Source organism: Rissa tridactyla, chromosome 1, assembly GCF_028500815.1.
Source record: "Rissa tridactyla isolate bRisTri1 chromosome 1, bRisTri1.patW.cur.20221130, whole genome shotgun sequence".
Taxonomy (NCBI): Eukaryota; Metazoa; Chordata; class Aves; order Charadriiformes; family Laridae; genus Rissa; species Rissa tridactyla.
Window position 1 is genome coordinate 83,356,729 of NC_071466.1, and position 22,483 is coordinate 83,379,211.

A 22,483-nucleotide genomic window follows, 5' to 3' on the forward strand; every position below is an offset into this window, starting at 1 on the left:
CTGTGAATAACTTCCCGTCTGATCTGGGGCAAAAAAAGAAACAAAGGGGGGAAAAGAGGAAGAAAAAAAAAAAAAAAAAGAGAGAGAATAGTGCTTTTCCTTTATGTTTCCTTGGACAAAACACATGTGTAATATCCATGCCCAAAAGGCCACTAAATTAACCCGGATAAGGCCTATCTGAATATAGTCATATATTTTTGTCTCAGCCTTCCATTTTTACTGATGCCAGTGATGACCGATTAGTCTGATGAACTGCACGAAATTTCCTCTTGCTTTCAAATTATACCAACATTTCCTTAGGTGAAAAACTTCAGCTTATCTAAAGAAAAGTCTGAATTGGTTGGCTAAATGAGACACTGTAGTACTCCAATCACCCAGTAAATCTCAAAATTTAGTTATTCAGACCATTTACAAACGGGTGCTACACGCCTACACCTGCCGTCAGCGTTAGCATGCTCCAACCAAGCACCCGGGAATCAGAAGCCCAAGAATTGCATCAAAAAGCAACAGCACATCCAGTTTCAGAAAAAAAATAATCAAATAAATACCTGCATGCTCTCCCATGTCAGAGCATAATCCACAGTATTAAGCAAGAGGCTTATCTGAAACAGTTAAATACAGCTGAGGGGAGATGCCATACCTTCAAAGGTACGGGAGGTTTGCATACTGTATATGTTAATCACTCGCTGACCATCACATTATCTCAAGACATTTTTCCATATTTCAAAACAATATAAGCATAAAAATGTTGGTATTTTCTGTTACATGTAGTTCTTCATGTCGAGGATACCCTTCCCTGTTCCCTAGGAAATCAAGTATCTTCCTTTCACCTACACACTAACAATTCAGTGGTGCGGAAAGCGTTCCATTTTGCGTGATTTTAAAGAGCAGGAACAATCCCTATCAGTCAAGTACTAGAAGTTCTGCTGGTGTCCCCCTACTAAAGCAGTGCTAGTTGGTAGTCATGGGATGCCAGCTGAGGGCAGTCAGATGCAGTGGAAGGGACGAGAGCCAGCCTGGGAGAAGTCCAGACAGAACTCAAGAAAAAGAACTCTGAGCGGCTGAATCAACGAATTTGACATGAAAACAAGAAGAGAGAGGGGCGGCAGTTGGAATAGCAGAGAGAATCAAGAGTACAACATGCTGCTTAAGACGAGCAAGGCGAAAGCAGGTTTGTGTCACTAAGGGAAGGATGGTGAGATGTAAAGGAGAATCTTGCAGCAGGGTGACCCTGAGGGAGCCCGAAGGAGTGAGCGTAAAAGAGATTTGCAGATGGGGTTGTGCCACTGGGGCAAGTGAGAGAGTCAGAGAAAGAAAAAAGATGAGCCGTCTCAACATTTGGGGAAGGATGCAGGAGGAGAGGGTTGCAGGAGGAAGGGAAGAACAGACAGGAGGAAAACATTCATGTCACAGATTTCAAACATTGCAGTCTTCTCTTGGAGTAAAAAATGGTGACTAGCACACAAGTATCTAAAGAGAGAGCTTTCTGCCAGTCTTCCCTTTACTTCAAATATTTCAGTTACCTGTTTTATCTCACACAAATCCACAAAATGGCTTACTGAATGGCAATGAGGTAGTACCTAGATGTCTACTGAGTTTAAAAATGCATAAAATTGGTAGCAAATGTTTATTACTTTCTCATCCGTGAAAAAAAATGTGCATGCTTCATGCACTGCTTCTCAGCAACTCAAGAGCAGTGAACTTATTCCAGTTAAATACCTCGGTGTCATTCACTTGAAAACCTGCTCTTAGCTCACTGATCATTTTTAGTAAGTGTACAGTATAAAATTGTCATGAATCGTATCAAAGGTAACTTTTTAAAAAAAAAAAAAATGCAAAATGAAACACAGAATTCAAACCAACAAAATGGGGAGCTCTGGTTATGAGTTGTTAATCCTCAAAATACTAGCAAGGGCATCTGTAACATAAATCTTACTTCTAAAGAGCTAGGTAAACACATTTGGTTCATGAAAACAGGACTTTAGTACTGGTGTAAAAATTGCGTCACCTTATATTTAAGATTCCAAAACTGTTCATATTTACGTCTCATTTTATAAAGACGCTTAATCCTTACTCTTTAATTAAAATTGGTAACCTTAACTCTGCCTTCAACTAATTCTGATCTTACATAGAGAACCCAAGGGGGAGGCAAAGTGCTGTATAAGCAACTCTTTGCAGTCCAACACTTGCAAAACCCCACAGAATATTAGCCAAACTGCCTTCCCCTGAAATTCAGCTGTAAAACGCCCCCGAATTTCACTAGTAAAACTGAAACCATTACTAAATGTAAACACGTAACCTTAAATTGGTGACAGAAAGCTCAGGTTAAAATACCTTTTTGTATCTTAAAGTGAGCATCTGTATACTCTGGGACGTGATGTGTGGTTTCTGCTCTAGCATCATTCCTCCCAGATGTTAGCAGCCAGCTGGGTCCTAAAGAAATTACAAGGGTTAAACTGTCTCCCTGGACAGCAGTTAATTGGAGCAGGTCTATGCCAGGACTGGTTCTGCAACACTGCTGCGGGGAGGGCCAGCAGAATTCCCCTCCTGCCACGAGCTTGCATCATCTTTCATTTGCTCTATAATGCATCGTCTTTCCTACTTTATAAAAATAACTCCACGGTAACCAAAGAGAGTTTAAATAACTTTGCAAAAAAATAATCATGGTGGAGGAAAAGGAGAGGATGAGAAGAAAGGAAGCTATGAGATAAAGAAGGCTGAGACCAGTGACATACACATCTAAAAAAAATTTCTTCAGGCAGAACGAGGAATGCATTTTTCCCTTGCAAAGTATACTTTTCAGAGGTGCTTGAATCCTTCCTTTCCGGTGTGTAAATAGTTTCTTCTCTGCTGTCTCCATAAAGATCACGCAGTCTCGCAAATGCGTCTGAGCTGGGCAAACGAAGAGCCGTTTCTCAGCTGAACTCATAAATTACTTATTGTTTTAATATACTGGAAAATTGGCAGTAAGCGGGGGAAGGTACGTCAGTTACACAAGACTTTATACCATCACTTATCCTTGCCTTCCATTAAAAAAACGTTAGTTGCTGTAGCAACTGTCAAACCACACTCTGGTTCCTCTTCCTCCAAGATACAGAACTTCTCCAAAACAGTCACATACAACACAGTCCTCCCCCAGCAGAAGAACACAGTTTCTGGCACTTTCATGTTGTTTAAAAAGAAAGAGGCTCTCCAAGGCACTGACAAATCCTTCACAGGGCTTTTGCTCCAAGGTATGCTTCTGTAGAGACAATTACCTGAAATCCTTAAAATTCCCACTTTTTTCCCTGCCTCTACCTCTTCTTCCTGCCCCCCCCGGCTTTTTTCTCTGTATTATAGAGAACACTATTCCATGCAGTTTATTTCCTCGCTGTGTCTTCTAGCATTATGCAAAATGCCTACACATCTGTCGCGTGACGCTCCCTCTCTCATTCCTTCCCTCTTGGGAAAGGCACACGCAACGGCGACAACGTCTCCTAAGACCCGTATTGCAACATCTCTAGGTCAGGAAAGGCAAAGTCAAAGACATATCTCCTACCCAGCACCTAAAGAGCCAACCTCGCTCCACAACCACCACTTCTCAGTCATTCCTCAGGGATCCCTGCTCTGTCATCAAGGAGAACAAGCCTTCTCCCAACTGGCTGAAATTCTCCTCCACTGGACAGATTTGAGTATGCTACAAACCAAAAAAAAAAGAGACTGGAAACCCTTGGTGTAAAGAGAGCCCTTGAGAAAGCTCTCTCAGAAACAGGACAAACTACACACTACTAAAGAAAATCTCATGAGAAAGTGAAAAACATATTCCTGCCCTTTGTGCAGCATGCCAATATTAATGATAAGCAAAGATCCCTGGGAAGCTCTTACATATTCAAGGACACTACCCAGGGAAGGATGTTTGTACAGCAGAAGAGAGGTCCTTCCCACCTTCTTACCTCCCTCAATCCCCAGCATTCCCCCCAGTCTCTATTCTATTTCTAACCAGAATTTGACGCTTAAAATATTCTCATGCCTAACTGGGTTTGGTTGTAGAAACAATTAATACAAACAAATCTGTTCTCATACCTAATGGGATGATTATTTTTAATTGCTGTCTAGAAAAGACAGCATTGTAGTATTGCACAGATTGAATTCAGGAATATATACAAATTCTATGCTTTCAAAACAACTTCAGACTTGGATATACTTATGTTTTCCTACAGCAGTTCTACCATAATTTTCCTGTGAAGTGTCTTGTAAACTAGGGGATTAATGATTCCACATAAAATTACTTTTGGTTCTTCTAGAAGGGTCCAAGCTACCCAGCCACTTCACCTTACAGTATGTTTCTTCAGTGCCCTAAGTGTCACCTTCAGTCCTTTCTACCAACCCACTTGTTTCTCTGACAGGGTGAAAATGAACCAAAAATGTACAACGTACTTGTTCTGCCTACACCAGCAGAAAGCACTTGGGCAGCTATAGGAGAAGGGGTTAGCATGTGTGTGTCCGTACAAAATTAACTGCGAAGTAATATGCACAAGCATACCCTGAAAACAGCTTTCTATGAGTGTTTACAATGGAAACTGCTGCATACTGGCCCAGCTACACAGCATAAACAAGGTCACTTGACTCCGGGGAGCAGTGACACACAACCAGCAGTTTGAACTGAACAGACCTGCTCCCCAGGCTAACAGCAATCACTGCCTGCCATTAGGTGAGGAGCGCTGAGGGACGTCCTTACTCCAGCCCAGCTCTGCCCACCAAGAGCAATAGCTGAAAGCAGGCACTGGGGGCTGATCTTCCTATCAGAAATCCCAAACCAGATGACATTTTTTTTGCTGCGCTCAAGAGACTGTTGGACTGTTCCCATACCCTGTTTCTTCTTCTGGTCTTTTTTGCATCTTGTGTTTGAGCAGACACTCTAAGCAGCTTCGTCTTCCTGTGCCCACTCTTCCTTTCACACCTCTACTGATAACTGCCTCTCTTTCACCACATCCCCTATTGCTATGGTATCCCATAATTTATCCAGACGCACGCACTTGGATGACAAGGACTCAGGCTACTATGCTAATGAACACTCCTGAAGGGAGTTCAAGATACCATTTGCTTTTTACTACCACTTAGCATCTGCAGATGTTCTACACAGAATGAAGACTCACAGGGCAGCCAGCAGTGCAAGGCCACCTTGTGACACTTTGAATGTCAGGCTTGGGCTGAAACAAAGAAACCAAGAGCTGCGAACCAGGGCTGCTGTAGTCCCTAAGGTTCCCAAACCAGAACGGAGAGATTTACATCCAAAAAAGGTGCAACAAAGTAGGACCTCATTAGTTACAGCGTGCTTAACCATAAAGCAAAGCAAGCAATTCAACCCCATCAATCCAGCAGCTAAGATCAGTCGGGAATCTCGCCAGGGATCTTCATCCTAAACATAAAAAATATCCAGGCTGTCACGAAGCCATAGGCAGGCACGCTTTCACAGATGTGGGCGGACTGGATTGAGACGTTACTGACCCTCGAAATTCATTACCACTTTACAGCTGGCAAATCTGAGTTGAGCTAGCCGTTATTTAACATCTCTGTTTCGTTCTGCAGTTGATTCAAGTCACCTCATGCTCAACGGACGCATTCACAACACACATTATGATGTGCTGTCTACGACAGCCATAAAGCATGGGTCACACAGCTGCAGGCAGATACTAAACCGCTCCAGCAGAACGTGCAAACATGCACCTTCTGTGCTGGAATGATGTATGGGCTGAGAGCACCTGGATCCCTTCTGCCTTTGTATTCACCTTCCATTGTCATTTGTCTGTGACTCATCTTGCACGTGTTTGGGAGAAACGGTTTTCAGAGTGCTGCTCACTGACTATGGGCGCATATATTCAAGTTTCAGCTGCGGGGGAAGCTTACACGCGCTGTACGCTCACAGGAGGCATAACCACCAATTGCAAATTATGCGTGCTACATAGACGGAGGCAGTTCATCATAATTTGCCTAAATCCAAGGATTACAGCAAGATGTGTTTTCCCTGCCACCGGCACACAAAATGGGAAAGGTCTTTGCTCATCAGTGCTCAGCACCTTCTGCTGATGATTACAGCTTCACCTCAAGAGTGGGATATTGTGTATGATGTGAGCATTTGAGTGTTCCTTAAGCTGCCTTGAGTGGCAATTCTTGTATTGGTTTATACCCGTAGTGCATGCCTAGACAGCAACGGATGCATTTGGGACTCCAGTGTGTTCTTTAAAGGAAAAAAAAAAAGAAAAAGAAGAAAAAAAAAGAGAGAGAGAGACATAGCTAGTACTACAGCCATTTTAACTTTTTTTATTACCCCTATACAAAAATGTCCATATTATACAACCCTCTTTAAATACTGCATTTTAAATATGGTAGACCACTGATAGGACCAGCCATTAAGCAGGAGGCTTATGAATATTCTCTTACCATTTCGTCTACTATCTACAGCTTTATGTTTCATGGTACACTATGAATTGTATCACATCTTTGCTGCTCCAATAGTACTTTCAATTGTCAGCTTATCTCACTTTCAGTACCACACTTATTTAATCCAAATTTTTTTGCTTTAGAATAATGATAATGTACAAGCGGCTCTGTCTCATCAAATATTACAGTATTTTACTAAAAGGCATTGTAAAGGGACACATGTTTAAGTGAAGTTCTATCCACATATAAACAAACGGAAACTTTAAAAAACAGGAATTATAAAATGTGGAAGAGGAACTAACTTGGCTACAGAGACAGATTTTAAAATACTTCTATTTAGTGTTTTATAACTTCATATTTTTAATTTGTGAGACATTATCTTGGTTCGCCTCTGAATACTAAAGTGAACCTGTTCTTTAGAACAAGCAAATGTTTGATAACATTTTCTTCTGAGTTCTGCTTTAGCTACAAACCAAAAAGGACCTCTTACCCCACATGTCCCACACTCCTGGAGCCGATGACTAGAAATTCAGCTCCCTTCAGCTGAAAAAAAACCCAGGGACTGAGGGAGAAAGAAAGAAGTTCATATCCATTTCCTGAGACAGGAAGCTGGAGTGCGTACGGCCTGATAGAAGGAGGAAAAAAAAACCCTCAAATGTCTGTGTCTGGTAGCTTGGCTACTTCTGAGTACGTACCAGGATACAGCAAGTTCCTCCTCCCCAAAAATGCATGATGAGTCACACACTGTAGCACAAGCCCTTAGGTTATTCTTTTTTGTTTTTTTTTTTAAAGTTTCTAAACCAAAAGATTGACAGCATTAAAGAGGAGTAAACAGCCTCCGGACAAGGCAAGGAAACATAAGAAAGCTTAAACTAGGAAGGATTTTCCCATATTACCACCTGTGGTGGTACCAAAAAAGCAAAGGTCAAAAAGCAAAAAGGCAAGTCAATTTCTTGAGAAAGAAGGATTATTGTTTTTTTTCTTTCATTCTTTAGATTTTCATTCTCTGCATTTACATGAGGAGCTGCTGCTCCTTAAAGGTGATGCACTGCAATTGCACAAACAGCTTCTACTTTATCTCCTTTAGAGACAAAGTTTGTAAAAAAACAGAAACCAAACACCACCACCCCTTACCAGCTTAAAAAATTTTATAGTGAAGAATATAATTTGGATCCAAAGAAAGCATTTTTGCAGTTGCAAGCAGAGTAGCATGCATGCTCTTGCAGATATCAACTACCATTAGAATACAGAAGCGTTTATCAGGAACTTCCAGAATTTAGAGATAAAATAAAATAAAATAAAATAAAATAAAATAAAATAAAATAAAATAAAATAAAATAAAATAAAATAAAAGCCTGTATTTCAACAAAGCACAGTATAATCACATTTTAATAATAAAGTCAACATTATGATGGAGCAAACCACTATGAGACTGCAAGATCTTGGATATTTATTGAAGAACTAAAGAACGGTAATGGTGAAATAAGTCAATACTCCTTTACAGGAAGGAATCCAGCTCTGAGCGATGGTTAGGATGCAACTATATCAGTTCCCAAAATACTAGTCTTAATCAACAGAGAATTTCCCCAGTCAAATTCAATTTGCTGCTGTGAGAAGACAGAAGGCTGACTATAGCTTCCGTTATACCATGACATCAACGCACGGACCTGCCCATGTTTGTAACACAGCACGTAGGGGCAGGGAAGCTCCGGCTACAACAGCTCGGATCCGGCCTGCCCAAACACTTGTCTGGATCACTCACCCTTTTTTGTTTTCTGCCCCTCTGTCTTCTGAAGGCTTCACAGTCCCTCCCTAGCCACACGGCTGGAAGGACACCTCTTTCACGACAAAGTGCCAGCTCCCTCCCCATGGAGTCCGTAGTGCACTTCTGCTCAGGTAAGTGCACGGGAGCGCCTGGGACCACCGGGTCACAAAGTAAGGGCTGCCTCAGCATCCACCCTATCCTACAGCTAGGCACGTTCCCATCCCATGCCCAAAATGTTGGTCTCTGACACCGAACCACTAGGTATTTACCCATGGAGAAACGCCTACACTTTGTTACCGTGATGGAAACACTGCTGGTCATGCAATGGAAAACTCTGTAGCAAGCCTTGGAAAAGACAAAAGATCAGGCACAACTGAGTTACAGAGCTAGAATTTAGTGGTAAACAGCTTGATAATTACAAGGAGAAAGGGCAGAGAGAGGACAGCAGGCTTGGAAGAGAAGGAGAAGGAATGGTCTTAGATGCATTTCTGAACTAGGTTTGACTCAAAATGCATTTCACTAAAAGGAAAATACAGCTTAAAATAAGGAAAAATCCCTCGCTATCTTTTAGAGAACGTAGCTATCAGAATGCTACTCAGAAATTAACACTTTCCCCTGGTTACCTGAATGCAGGATTTGATCAGTGCAGAAAATAGTGTGGCCAAAAAGGATTAGGAAAGTGATTGTCCCCCTATACTCGGCACCGGTGAGGCCCCACCTCGAATACTATGTTCAGTTTTGGGCCCCTCACCACAAAAAAGACACTGAGGTGCTGGAGCGGGTCCAGAGAAGGGCAACAAATCTGGTGAGGGGTCTGGAGAACAAGTCTTATGAGGAGCAGCTGAGGGAGCTGGGGTTGTTTGCCTGGAGAAAAGGAGGCTGAGGGGAGACCTTCTCACTCTCTACAACTACCTGAAAGGAGGTTGTAGAGATCTGGGGATCGGTCTCTTCTCCCAAGTAACAGTGACAGGACAAGAGGAAATGGTCTCAAGTTGCACCAGGGGAGGTTTAGTCTGGGTATTAGGAGACATTTCTTCACTGAATGGGTTGTCAAGCACTGGAACAGGCTGCCCAGGGAAGTGGTTGAGTCACCATCCCTGGAGGTTTTTAAAAGACATGTAGATGTGGTGCGCAGGGACGTGGTTTAGTGGTGGACTTGGCAGTGCTAGGTAAACATCTGGACTCGGTGATCTTAAAGGTATTTTCCAACTTAAACAATTCTACGATTCTATGCAATATCCAGGTGAAGGATGTGGGCAATTAGACATGAAGGACTGACAAGCCATCTTGAGATATTCAAATATGATTAGCAATTTGTTTAACATGAAAGGAGAAAAGAAGGTGAAACAGCACCATCACTATACTATTATATAATGAGAATCAAGCTTTGATGTCACCTGTGATGTCAAGATGTGGACTCTACTAGTGTATGCACTCAAAAATGTAATATATTCTGAGCTTCGTCCTGGGAAGAAATATTCCAGAGTTCAGAGAGGAAATGACTTCATCAATGTCCTTACTAAGCATGATTCCATCAGTCTTAAATTCCCTGTGAAACTATATATGACACATAGTAACACCTGCTTTTTCTTAAAAATAAACCTCAATATTGTAAATTCAACAGAAACTTACTAGTCAGATGCATGTATATTGCTTTATCTTGCCAACACACACAAAGAAAAAGAGCTGCTTGTGAGAAACGAGTAACAAACTCATTTCCAGAAACCAATTATTCTAAAAACATCGGCAAAACTGCTATTTCAGTTGCTTGTCTGTTATCAAATCACCCCGAACTGACATTGGATTAACTCACCATTAACATGATCTTTACATAAATTAGGTTGTCTTAAACTATGACTGCTTACATATACACATACATACCCTATACATCTATATAGCATGCTCTACAAAATACATCCGCAAACGTTTAAAGGGGTATTTTTCTGGCCGTTCCCTGTTTCCCTTTGGACTCTTGGCTGCTGTTGGCATCTACTGCTCTCTCATGTTTGAATTGCTATGAAAGTTATAGTTACCACTTGAATTACTGTCATGGATCAGATCATTAAAAGTGGTTTGTCCAAATGTTAACAATAATAGTCGTAGTAATAATAATAATAACAGTTTCTGCTGCAAGGAATAAAATTTTAGAGCATTTTTCACATCTGGATGGACACATGCCATGAGCTTCTACGCAAAACACACTTATCTCAGAATCATAAAATCGTTTAGGTTGGAAAAGACCTTTAAGATCATCAAGTCCAACCGTAAACCTAGCACTGCCAAGTCCACCACCAAAGAAGCCCCAAAGCAGATGAGTTCAGAGTCACACTAGCCAAGCATTATACTTGAGCTAAATTTCCTGTCGAAACATGACCAGTTCTGTCAGATACAGTTATCAGCGGAGCAGAGTTTGGTCTGTCGGCAAACACCCCACCAAGAGTAGGCACCGGAAAAGCAGCAGCAGCTGGACACAGCTGGGTGGGCAGAGGGGAGAGCAGAGGAAAAGAGTGAGGCTGGACCAGCCAGCCTGACAGGCAAAGCTCAAGGGGAAAAGAAAGAAAGTGTTCTACTTACTGTGCCCCTCGCCAACACCATCGACCGTTGCTTCCCTGTTCAACTCAGAACTGGATGAGGACTGTCATTTTAGTTGGATTTTCCACGCTACCACAAAATCAACTCCCAGAGGTTTCCAAGCACTCAGAAAGCAGCAATCCACAGCGACTTCCAACCCCAGTTAGCTTTGATGAAGCAACCCCATTTAATGAAAAACTATAACGGTCTCAGATTACAAAAGGGTGACATTTGTGAGAAGGGTTCTCTCTCTTACCATATCAGATTGTCTGAAAAGCTGTTTCATAACCATTTCATAACCAACCTTTCACAGCGCTGAAGGTATAAACACATATATACTCACATATAATGAACAGAGAACACTCATAAACTACTCTCTGGGGAGAGAAGAGGAAAAACAAAAAAAAAAAAAAAAAACCAAAAAAAAGGAAAAGGCAACAGTAGGGAGAAACACCTTCAGAAGAAAGAGAAGCAGCAGCAAGATTTTCAGCAGCAAGAGGAGGGAGCAGCCAAGAGGGAAACGGTGAGAGGCGCAGCATCACCCTCCCAGCCACGTTTCAGAGCCAGTGGGCAGATATACTGATGCCTGTCGAGTTATCTACCTGTCCCACCATCTGTCTCTAACATGAAGGGTCCCACCTAAAGGGTCAGGAAGACAACAGAGCAAACAAGCTGTGCCCATCAGAAAAGTAATCAATCATTGGAATAATCAATAATAATAATTCCAATAATTAATTACTGGAAATGTAAATTTTAAATAAAACAATCGCATTTTATCTTTGTGTCCATGTATAAACTTTTTAAAGCTAAATTGGGGGGTGGGGTGGATTTTACCTTAATACAATATGTCATGTAAAAATTCACTTTGGTAGTCAGCCTTCTGGACTGATTAAACTATACGCAAGCCAGTTTTATAAATGCATAGCTCTTGGAGAGATGTGCTCTTCCACCAGTTCTATAAACATGCTTTGTAAAACATTTATGTGGGCTCAGCACGTCGGCAAATTCACAAATAGACTTGCTAACTCCCTGCTTCCTGATGACCAATAACCAGAAGAGGAAAAAGAAGAGAAGATTCTTTTCGGAAGAACAGTCTAGACAGTTCAAAAATAGCCTCTGTGCCCCTGCCAGGTGCAAGGGAAACTGGAAAGGTAGGAACCCTGGTGCTCACTAAAACCAGGGTGTTCTGACTGTGTTTTTCACCCACCCTCAACCTTCTGGATTTCAGCAAGGAGATTCATTCCCATGCGGCTCCCGAGGAAGGCCACCTCATCCCAAGGCTTAACAGAGAAGTACGATTGAGAGGTTTCCAGGTGGCCTTCATACAGCGCAAAATCCTGAGCTTTAGGAGTATTTGTGATGCAAAGTGGCAAGAGGTTTCAGAAGCTGAGATGTCTTCAAGGGCTTTAGCTCATCCTTTCCCCCGTTTGTTCCAATAAAAAATTCTTTTTGCTTGTTTGCTTGCTTATGACACATGCTCGACGTGGGGAAGGAGTTAAAGGTAGCAGGGGAAATCACGTTCCCTCTTCCACGTCTTCACTTTTCAGAGAAAACGGCAAAGAAGAGTTGTTTATTCTTTCAAGTTGATGTGCATGTTCTGTGCACTCAGGATGACATTCCCTCAGAGGAGACGTGGAGTTAGATAACATCAATTTATGTTAAATAATCTTAAAATAGAAACACATACAGTGCCGTTTTTAAACATACTAGAAACTGCTTTCACATAGTCTGGTTTTGCATTTTCGGTTGGTTTTTTTTCAGTGCGTGGGAGATATATTATCTCATGTTTTAATGGATGTGGTCATTTTCTCTCTCTAGCCAAGTTTACAGATTCTTGCAGGTTCTGTTCCCACATTTGGGGACTCTACATTTCCCTCAAGATCCTGGGTCAGCAGGAATCTGTAAAACTCCATTCTTCCAGCGAGCCTTCACAAACCTGAAGTGACTGAAACAAGAGAGAGCACAGGGACAGGAAGGGCAGCTGCAGGAAGATTTATCATGCAATGGTCTGGGACGCCGAAGACTCTAGTTCTCTAAGCAGAGTGCTACCGCTGCATACACACACTGTATCGATATAATAAACTAAGGCCGTGGCCATCAGATCATATCATACCTAGACCAATTTGAATTTGTAACATTGAATTATAAATTACTACATGCTTAACACCACCAAACTTCTTTAAGCCTGTAAAAACTAACTCCACTCTGCTCTTACTAGCAGCTATAAATACGTCGTTAGAAAGTCAGTACTGCGGAGAGATTAAAGATGAACTGCTTTATATCTTCTCTTCCCAAAGTTTTAAGTTATGATACTGGAGATATGAGGACAGATCTGCAAGTCAAGACTGCTGAACAGTTACCAAGCCACTAAAGCCTGAACTGCTGTAACCTGGATCCGCTTAATGCTTCTGCTCTCATAGCCAGCGCGCTGTTTAACTGCTCCTCTCCCAGTCTTCCAGCATGTTGTAAATTTGGTGAGTAGCTAAATAATTAACAAAAGATACTATACGGAAGACAAAAAGAGATTATGCTTGAAAACACCAGGGCAACTAGAAACAGAGAAGGAGAGTATAAATTTAACAGGGGAGGTTTTTGGTTTGGTTTGTGACTACTTTTTCTGCTCCCCCCCTCCCTGCCTCCCTTAAGTTGATGGTATAAATCAGCTCCACCTTCTTCCCCAAGGGGCACCACCACAGCCACTGCCAGTCTCTGGCCTTAATTTCTCACAGCGTACACGCAAGTCTCTAAACTCAAAAGCATTACAAGTGGGAAATACCACTGCTGGATGGAGTCCAGATCTGACGATACAAACTACAATTAAATGCTTGGCAATTTAACAAATGACAGCAACTACCTGAACAGATTAATAAATACCTTACAATGCACAAACTTTATAAACACCCAGTTTCTTGTAATTTACACTCTCCAAAGAGCTACTGTTAATGGTCCCTATAAAGCACCGCACCTACAAACCAGAGGAATTAAATGCTGCAGCCAAAGGTTATTTCCCCCCGCCTCTCCCCCCTGCTTTTAGAAGCAGCCATGCATACACTGCTGGACTATTCATACATTTTGCAACACTGCTGGGAAGGAAAGGAAATACACCCATTTTAAGAGAGTAAGGAAATAAGAGCGCCTACAAATATATTTGCTTTATTCAAAGAAGTTAGTGTTTTCCTCTGTGTGATGAAATTGAGGCAAGAAGCAAAAGGAAAGCAAACAACAGAAAATTATTGAACTGGAAAAAGTATTCTTGTTCCTCAGAAGAATATCTAACTTTACTTAAAAATTCCAGTTGCCTGAGTTTCGCTCTAACAAGTACTAAAAGTTATCTTAATGCAAGATTATGCTTTAAAAAAAAACAACCAAATGCTGCTTATTGGCCTAATACCTCTATCTGCTTGGACCGGTGAGTGGAAATAACTCCATTATTTTATAAACTGACAACAAACTATGCATGGAACTTTGTTTTTAAACTGCAAATCATCTCAAGTATAGATTGAATCCTAACTTTGATCTGAGGTCACACCACTTTGATCACACCACTATGTTTACTTAAATTGTTATGTCATATAAGGAAACTCAGTGCAACAGCATTTTCACAAAGCACGCTTAGAGAAATAACCTGAGGTAATAAACCAGGGTAATATTGAAGGAACTAAAGAAAGTCTTCCCAAGTCAATAAAATCTTACACCAGACTCGCAACCTATCCCACAAGCCCTACACTTCCTTGAAAAGCTGGTGATCATCATCCAAATGTTAGGCTGCAGAGAAACGTTGGGTGTGAAATTAAACATTTTCGTATCACACTGACAAAGAAAACAGAAAAGAGACAAAAAAATGTTTTGACCCAGCAATCTTCCTGATGATCCTTACCAGTTATTTATTTAGCCAAGCACATAATCTAAGCATCCCCAATACTACTGCTGCATTTCCTTCCCTACCTCTTGCTCATTCCTTCCCATCATCTGTACCTTTAATCCATGCTCCACTTCCCACATCACCTTACGGCAGCACAAGCACTCTGGCCATCCTGACACTGCGTCATCCTGTAGCTACGAAGCAGTTCAGTTTTACATACAGCCAGCCTGGAGTGGTGGAAGACATGCGTTATCCAAAATCCTCGACATTTCCAGAAAAACTTTGCTAACAGCCAGTCATGGTTCTTTAAGAAGTATGTGCTAATTAGAACATGAGTACATTTTTGCAACTCCCTTAAAACACCATCTCAAGAGCTCCTTGAGCTTTCATGAGGAATCAAATCTCCTCCTGCTTTTTCCAACAAGAGCCTTAAGTCTACTGTTTCCTTCAGGTAAGGTTTTCTACAGCCAAGGGCATAACATTTCCTCAAATTGTCACTGATGCTCTAATTAAGAGTGTAGCATTTGCCCTGGAAATATAATAGGAACTCAGACTGTATTATCAAAATTAGGTCCTTTCCCCCACACACACTTGTTTGGCGACTATGCCAATTTCAGGCCTAACACACAGTTTACAATTCATGCCCGCTCAGGGCTACCTCCAAAACAGTAGATTTGCACGTACAGTTCCATGAGGACCGTGCACTGTGCTACGCTCATTCGCAGACCTTTTGATTTAAAAGGCAGCTGGGAAGTATGACTTTTCTAGGGGTCATTAGTTGTGAAATGAATTCGCTGTTGGTTTGGTCATTTGTGCATCTTGCAGATATGCTCCCGAGTACTGATGGAGAGAGCAACTGAAGGACTTCTGTTATTTAGTGTTTGAACGTGAGAGTTTGTTCATCTGAAAAAATGGATATTTACGTATTGGATTAATTTTGTCATGAAAATTAAACTATGTAAAAGCCTAAGAAAGCACAGATTGTGTATCTTTTAACATACAAGCAGAAATACACACCACTGCAGTGTCAATACTTCAAAAAAAAAAAAACAAAAACAAAAAAAAACCCAAAACAACAACAACCACCACAAGAAATTTTACATGTCGTTATTAGACTGTGGTTCTACATACATTTATGTCCAAAAATATCCTTATTCATGCCACACTAAATAAGGCATATCCATTCAGGAAAAGAAGTTACAGGTCACTGCAATACTGGCATCTATGGTGTACTTCACCGAGTCCAGATTATTTTCACTGAAGTGAAAATAAAGTACAGGAAACTGAGATTATCTCAGTGTTTTACAGACCATTACAAAAAGAAACAAAGGGAGAAGGAGTTAAATGCTAAGGCCAAATCCTGTCTCTCTGGTTCCACACCCATTTATACCCGCTAAGCACTGCTGGCTGTGGGACCTTTAGATCAGTCTAGGATGTTTCACTGTTTCATTAAGTGGCAGCCTGCGAACTGCAATCCGGCATAGCTGCATTTGAAGAAAATACATCCTTAACTCTTGCTGTCAAAACCCCAACCAACCTAACAATGCGTATACATACATGAAATAAATAACCATCTGATATTCTCAGAATGAGCTACTTTTCAAGGCTGAGCATGGTAGTCCATGGTCAACTTCACTTCAAATTTAGTTTAGTGTATACATTTAACCGTTAAATGTTAGGATCTGTTCTACCTTTATGAGATGATGGGTGAACTCTCTTTGAACAATACGTCTTACACAAATGTGGCTGTCAACTTCTTTGAAGTCCATGGTCAGGTCAACTCTTTCCACAAAGCACCTAAAAGTAAAGTCATTGTGGATAACAAGTTGCACTAAATACAGGCATAACGTGAAGAATGTCACTACATAACAAATACATTTTAATAAACGTACACTTTAAAAGGATGGTGTGCCATGTTCTTCTAACCTACTCTCTATTCCACAGGATTCCACATCTTCCTCTCAGAAATACATATAAAAAACAAAGCAGCCTGAAAAAATCTCTAGTTATTTGCAAAGTAGATTCCCTGAGGAGTTGTTTTGGATTGACGCTAGCATCACAAGTGATCATCCCCCTGTACTCGGCACTGGTGAGGCCCCACCTCAAGTACTGCATTCAGTTTTGGGCCTCTCGCTACAAGAGGGACATTGAGGTGTTGGAGCATGTCCAGAGAAGGGCTACAAATCTGGTGAGGGTTCTGGAGGACAAACCTTATGAGGAACGACTGAGGGAGCTGGGGTTGTTTAGCCTGGAGAAGAGGAGGCTGAGGGGAGACCTTATCACCCACTACAACTACCGGAAAGAAGGCTGTAGAGAGATGGGGGCCGACCTCTTCTCCCTGGTGAGAAGTGATAGGACGAGAGGAAACGGGTTCAAGTTACGTCAGGGGAGGTTTAGACTGGATATTAGGAAACATTTTTTCACTGAAAGGGTTATTAAACATTGGAATAGGCTGCCCGGGGAGGTGGTGGATTCACCATCCCTGGAGGTGTTTAAAAAAGGGGTAGATGGGGCACTTAGGGACATGGTTTAGAAGTGGCTTTTGTCAGGGTAGGTTAAAGGTTGGACTTGATGATCTTAAAGGTCCCTTCCAACCTCATCAATTCTATGATTCTATGATCACATTTCCTTCTGACGTTCTATAGTCTTCTGTACTTCATCACAATCAATATTTATAATGCATAACTTCGATACGGCTCAGATCACATGTCACAGCTCTGACATTATACTCAGTGTAGGCCGTTTCCATTTTTTCTTAGGATAACAATTCAGTCATCAAATGTAATATTAAATAAGATTTTAAGACAGCAGGTGGCATCACTTAGTTATTTTTAACTGGTTTACACTGACCATTTACTGTGCAGCATAATCCATTTTTGAAGATTAGTAAATGGAGCTCTATGGACAGCACACAAGAGTGACATTTCAAAAAAAGAAAAAAATAAGATATCACCATTTTATCTGTCTTGATCTGTACTGGGTTTCATACAGGCATCTTAAAAGCCCACAGTTTCCCACAGCTGTGGCTGCCCTTCTTTGATTCACCAGATACTTCCGAGCCCCCCAAGTGAGTCTCCTACAAGCCATCAGCTGAAGGCATTCATATCTTCACTAGATCAGGGAGAATAATGGCTGGCTTTCAGAAATCTGGCAGATGTGACTACAGCTTAGTGGTAATTTATAGACTCTTTTCCTCATCTGTTCCCACTGGGATCACTATTAGAGCTACCATCACGCCATCAGGCACAAATTCACAAAATATTTCAAAACACTATTAGAGGAGCTGCCCATTCAACAAATTAGAGTTAAACCAAAATGGTGAATGCTAGAAAAGCTCTTCATCCCCATTCAGCATCACACGGGAAATAACAGCCAGGATAAAAACAGACCCGTGTCTAAGCTTTGCAAGTGGCTGCAAAACAAGATCTGCTATTCAGTCTTCTTTTGGTAATTGCTTTCTCCTTATATGATACATAGGATGATGTGAAAAAAAAAGGCAGAAAGAGACATTTCCTTTGTGTATCAGATGATATAAAGATTTGAAAAGGTAAACTAGAAAAACAGAGGCGTCTGTGCATAGGCCTAAACTGCTGTACAGAAAATGGGAATTCAGAGAAGGCGATGTACCAAGTCATTTTTCTGATCCCTTTTCAGAAGAATAACAAAAACATTATGTTCTACTCAGGGTATTTAGAAAGTGGTTGTCACAGTAGTTTGTAGGTGTTACAGTAAGAGCGCGTGATCAAAAAGGGTTTATTTTTCCAGGCGACATTCAGTTAGAACGGATGCAAGAATGCAGCGTGGGGATCTTGAGCTTAAGATGCCATCAGGGAGCAGCTGGGTGGACGTCCTTTAGCAGCTTGTAAATTCAAGGATGGTAGCCCATGGTGCAAACCTAGACCAGAGATGGCCCTGTGCTGGCTGATCCCTGTAGGTGCCGTTGAGAACTGACCCCTCCTGACCCACGTACCATTCCGCAGAGCCCAGGGGAGAGCAATGGGAGAGTCGCTTCAAACCTTGCGTGACAGAGACGCGTGGGAAACGGGGAAAAGGCCATACAGTGAAGGGAAGAAATAAGCCAGAGAACAGGAGAAACACTCTCCTCCTCAGACACACAGCTCTGCTTTTCTTTACCCACACCTAACTTCTTCTCTGCTCTTGCTTTTTAAAAACTATCCAAATAGCCACACGGCATGTACCGTATGAACTCAGAGATGCCACCCTCGCAGGATATTTAGCAGTTCTTTGCAGGGTTGCTAACAGTTTATCCTGGCTTGATGGGTAAGTGCAAAAACCCACCAGCATGCATGCTGAGCATTTAGTGTGCATTTAATAGCAGCCAGGAGTTTGATCTGGACATCTTCTGTCTGTAGTGTGAGATTTTCGATGAAAAATGAACTATGAAAACCAACAGGGCAAAGCAATTTGTGAAGGAGCTACAGATTTCTTCGGAAAAGAAAAAAATTACTACACAGAATACTGAAAACAAACACTAGTACTAATGAAGAGGTTACCAAATCTTTCCATTTTGTATCTTTGTAAAGATCTGTTTTCTCCCTCGGTGTTCGGATCAGCACATTAGCAGCGCACTACCAGAGCATTCATCATCTTTCTGCTCCAAGCCTAGGGAGGAAATAGGCTTTTTCAGCCCCTCAGAGCATGTCATTATACTTCTGAAAAGCAAACAGAGCTCCAAGAGCTGTGAGGAACACAGGAGGGAAGGAGTCGGTCTCTGATACAGTAAATTACAGAACCGTTCTCAAATCTTTTTTTCTTTTTGTGGAAGTCACCTTCTAAAGTGCTGGCACTGTGTGCTTTAGACGATAACTCTTTTTTTTTCCTCTGAGAGTTATTTTTTTTTTCCAAACTGCTAATAACACCAATTGAATGCCATTGTTTCTCCGCAATAGAAATGAATTGTGCATGCAAATCTAACAATGATGTGAACCCAAACCAGGAGCATCATTACTAATGTCATGATAATTGGCGGTCATACTCATCATAGCCATATGCTTTCTGCTGAGTCAGTTTTGAAATACATGCTTGCCTAAAAGGTATTAGACAGAAGATACGAGACTGAATTCCTAGAGGTCACTGAATGGTCTGTAATGTTATCTATAATAAATATCATTACAATAATTAAAAATATTGTATTGTAACAGGCTGCCCAGGGAAGTGGTTGTGTCACCATCCCTGGAGGTATTTAAAAGACGGGCAGACATAGTGCTTCGAGATGCTGTTTAGTGATGGTTTTTGTCAGAGTTAGGTTGATGGTTGGACTAGATGATCTGAAAGGTCCCTTCCAACCTAGGCAATTCTCTGATTCTATTCTATGATACAGTTGCCTACAGTAGCATGGGTAAGCCTCAAGCAATCTTGCCCTTTACTACCTTACAGCTTAACAAGACAGATAATAAAGACATAGAAACTAAAAACCACAAGGCAGTAATTCAGGAGGTCTGCATTCAGTGCCACAAGTGATGTGGGGTAGACTTCAAGTTTTAGGTGAAGCATATACGTATAAATATCAGACCATTTTTTAACATTATTTTGAAGTCTAAAACTACACATAGAGATCTAGCAGGGCTTTCTAGAATGCAAGTCAGCTGCCTAGGCCCTATTGCAATCAGCAGTTATTAACTCAGCAATCTGTTTAAACAATGCAAAAAACCACTGAGGACTTCTCGTACATTTTATGTGCCTAGGCATTTCCAAGGATCTGGCCTCTAGGTACACGTGAACTGGAGCCCTTTAAACTTCCTCAATACTGAAGCCATTCTGCCCCATTCGATGAATTTTGTGGAAACCAAACCTCATAATCAAACTACATATTATATTCTTTATGCAGAGACACACATACATAAAGACAGAAAAAACATTTTCTAAAATCACAGGGAAAGTTCCATAAACATGCCTCCATTAATTCACATTCAGCTATAGCAAGTTTTTGAGCTAAACTACGTACATAAAGCATTATATTCTCCCCAGCTTACTTCTGGCAGGGATAAAGAGGTCTCCAGAGCTCCACTAGTTCTCAGGATGAACCCCTACAGGACTCCCTTAATGATTTGCCTTCCTGCAGCTTCAGAATTATCTCCTTCCCAAACCCTCTTTCCCCTTTTTCTGGACTAGTCTTCCCAGCTAAATTCTGAATTTAAATAAACAGTGAGAATGGATGGTTTGTCAAGCGAGTAACAATCTACTTACGCTTTTATCCCAGTCTCAGCTGTCCTAGTTGGTCTGCAGACACCTGTGCAGCAATAGCCAACAGACTGGTTGTCTCCTCACTTCCTTTAATAGGGTGTAACTCTGAAAACCTGAAAAATTACCTCCTCCTTTCCATCTTTTGCAGTGCTTTTAAACTGGTGGTGGGAGGAGCAGAAAGTCTCCCTATCTCGTCGTGTGAGAAAAAGCTAAAATTCCCATCAGAAGTGACTCACCGACATTAATCATATATACACCAGCTTGAAAGGCACTCAGAACATGAAGCTTGAATCCATCCTCAGTTAAGCAAATGAGAAGCAAATTGCTCGGCACTATCATATTATTTTAACTGCCATATCTGTACAATTTTGCACAATGAAGCTGACGAATATAAATTTATTGTTTCTAGCACTGAACTCTGACAGAGAGGTGCTGCTGAATCTTTGGGAAGAACAAACAGCTGAGTAATGTGCAACTGCCTTTATTCTGAAATTAATAAGTATCAGTGTAAAGATTTTTGTATACAAGATACTCACTGCACTTACCACCTGGTTTGTGCATTAGATTAAATATCCTTATTGCTTAACCAAGCAGCTGCACTTTAGACTCTTCAGTAACCAAATTACACTGCAGGTTGAGATACTGCATCTTCTGCTTGCTTCTCACTGGGAATATTGTGAGTTTTTATTCAATAACACTAAATCCAAGTACAAAAATCCAAAGAGTACTTACTGTTTAGACTCTAGACTACAGCTAAATTTTGGGGGTCGGGGAGGCTGAAGAAAAAGAGAAAGAAAAAAAAAAAGAAAAATCCTACAGTCTCTGAAATGTAGCTTGAGAATGAGAGGATTTATTTTCTTATTTAAAAAAAGACGACAACAAAGTCACATTTGGAAATATATACATCATACTGAATCTGTAAAGCAGGGAATTTTCCCGTTCATACTGTATATGCAATATTGCTCTATATTCTTCATAAAGTGGACTCAGGTTTTTTGCCTTTCTGGTATTTTTAACTTTGCCTACTATTAATTATCCAGATCCCACAGGACTATACTCAGAATTACATAAGAAGAATATTCTATTAGCCATAAAAACAACAGTATAATTATAAAAAGTGAACTACACTCCTCCTATTTTTCAGGGAAGTACTCTAATGCCCAGGAACTGGATTACGATCTGTCACGGTCCCGTAAATTCAGGATAAATCAAGTGTTGCTCTATCATTTACCTTGGCATGAAAGAAATCAGGGGTTCATTGCAATAAAACGCTTGAGCTATTGCCAAGCTAACAATTTCTATTGGCATTTAATTATAGTGTGTTTTCTGAAGCCAAGGCACAGCTTTATAGCATGAGTAGGGCTACTCCGAGCAAGAGATTTGTTCTGTTCAAATCAACACTCATTTGACAAATAGTTTTAATATGTAACAATGTGTGACACAGAAAACTGGCCAAGGATGTAAATTTAGCTCATCACTGAATGTTAACGAATATCCAACCCCAAAATTATAACTACCACTATAAACAATAAAAATACTTAAGTACATCCTACCTACGTTTTGCAAACATAAAAGCAAACCAGTCAGATTTCCTTCTGGGTAGATCTATAAATGTAAGAGTCCTGGTGAAAAATTGGGATCTGCTACACTTCACACATTTC

At 41.0% G+C, this 22,483-nt stretch overlaps 1 protein-coding gene across 4 annotated transcripts in view; it reads right to left on the minus strand.

Annotated features, from left to right (window-relative positions):
* Positions 1–22,483, minus strand: part of ARHGAP6 (Rho GTPase activating protein 6) — a 343,882-nt gene that overhangs the window by 108,682 nt on the left and 212,717 nt on the right. The window contains exon 2 of one of the 4 annotated variants that reach the window (XM_054184310.1): positions 16,310–16,415. The exons of the other annotated variants lie outside the window; for them this stretch is intronic. Coding sequence (XP_054040285.1) covers positions 16,310–16,387 — 78 coding nt within the window. The 5' untranslated portion in view covers positions 16,388–16,415. The remainder of the gene's footprint in view (positions 1–16,309; positions 16,416–22,483) is intronic. 4 annotated transcript variants of the gene reach the window in all.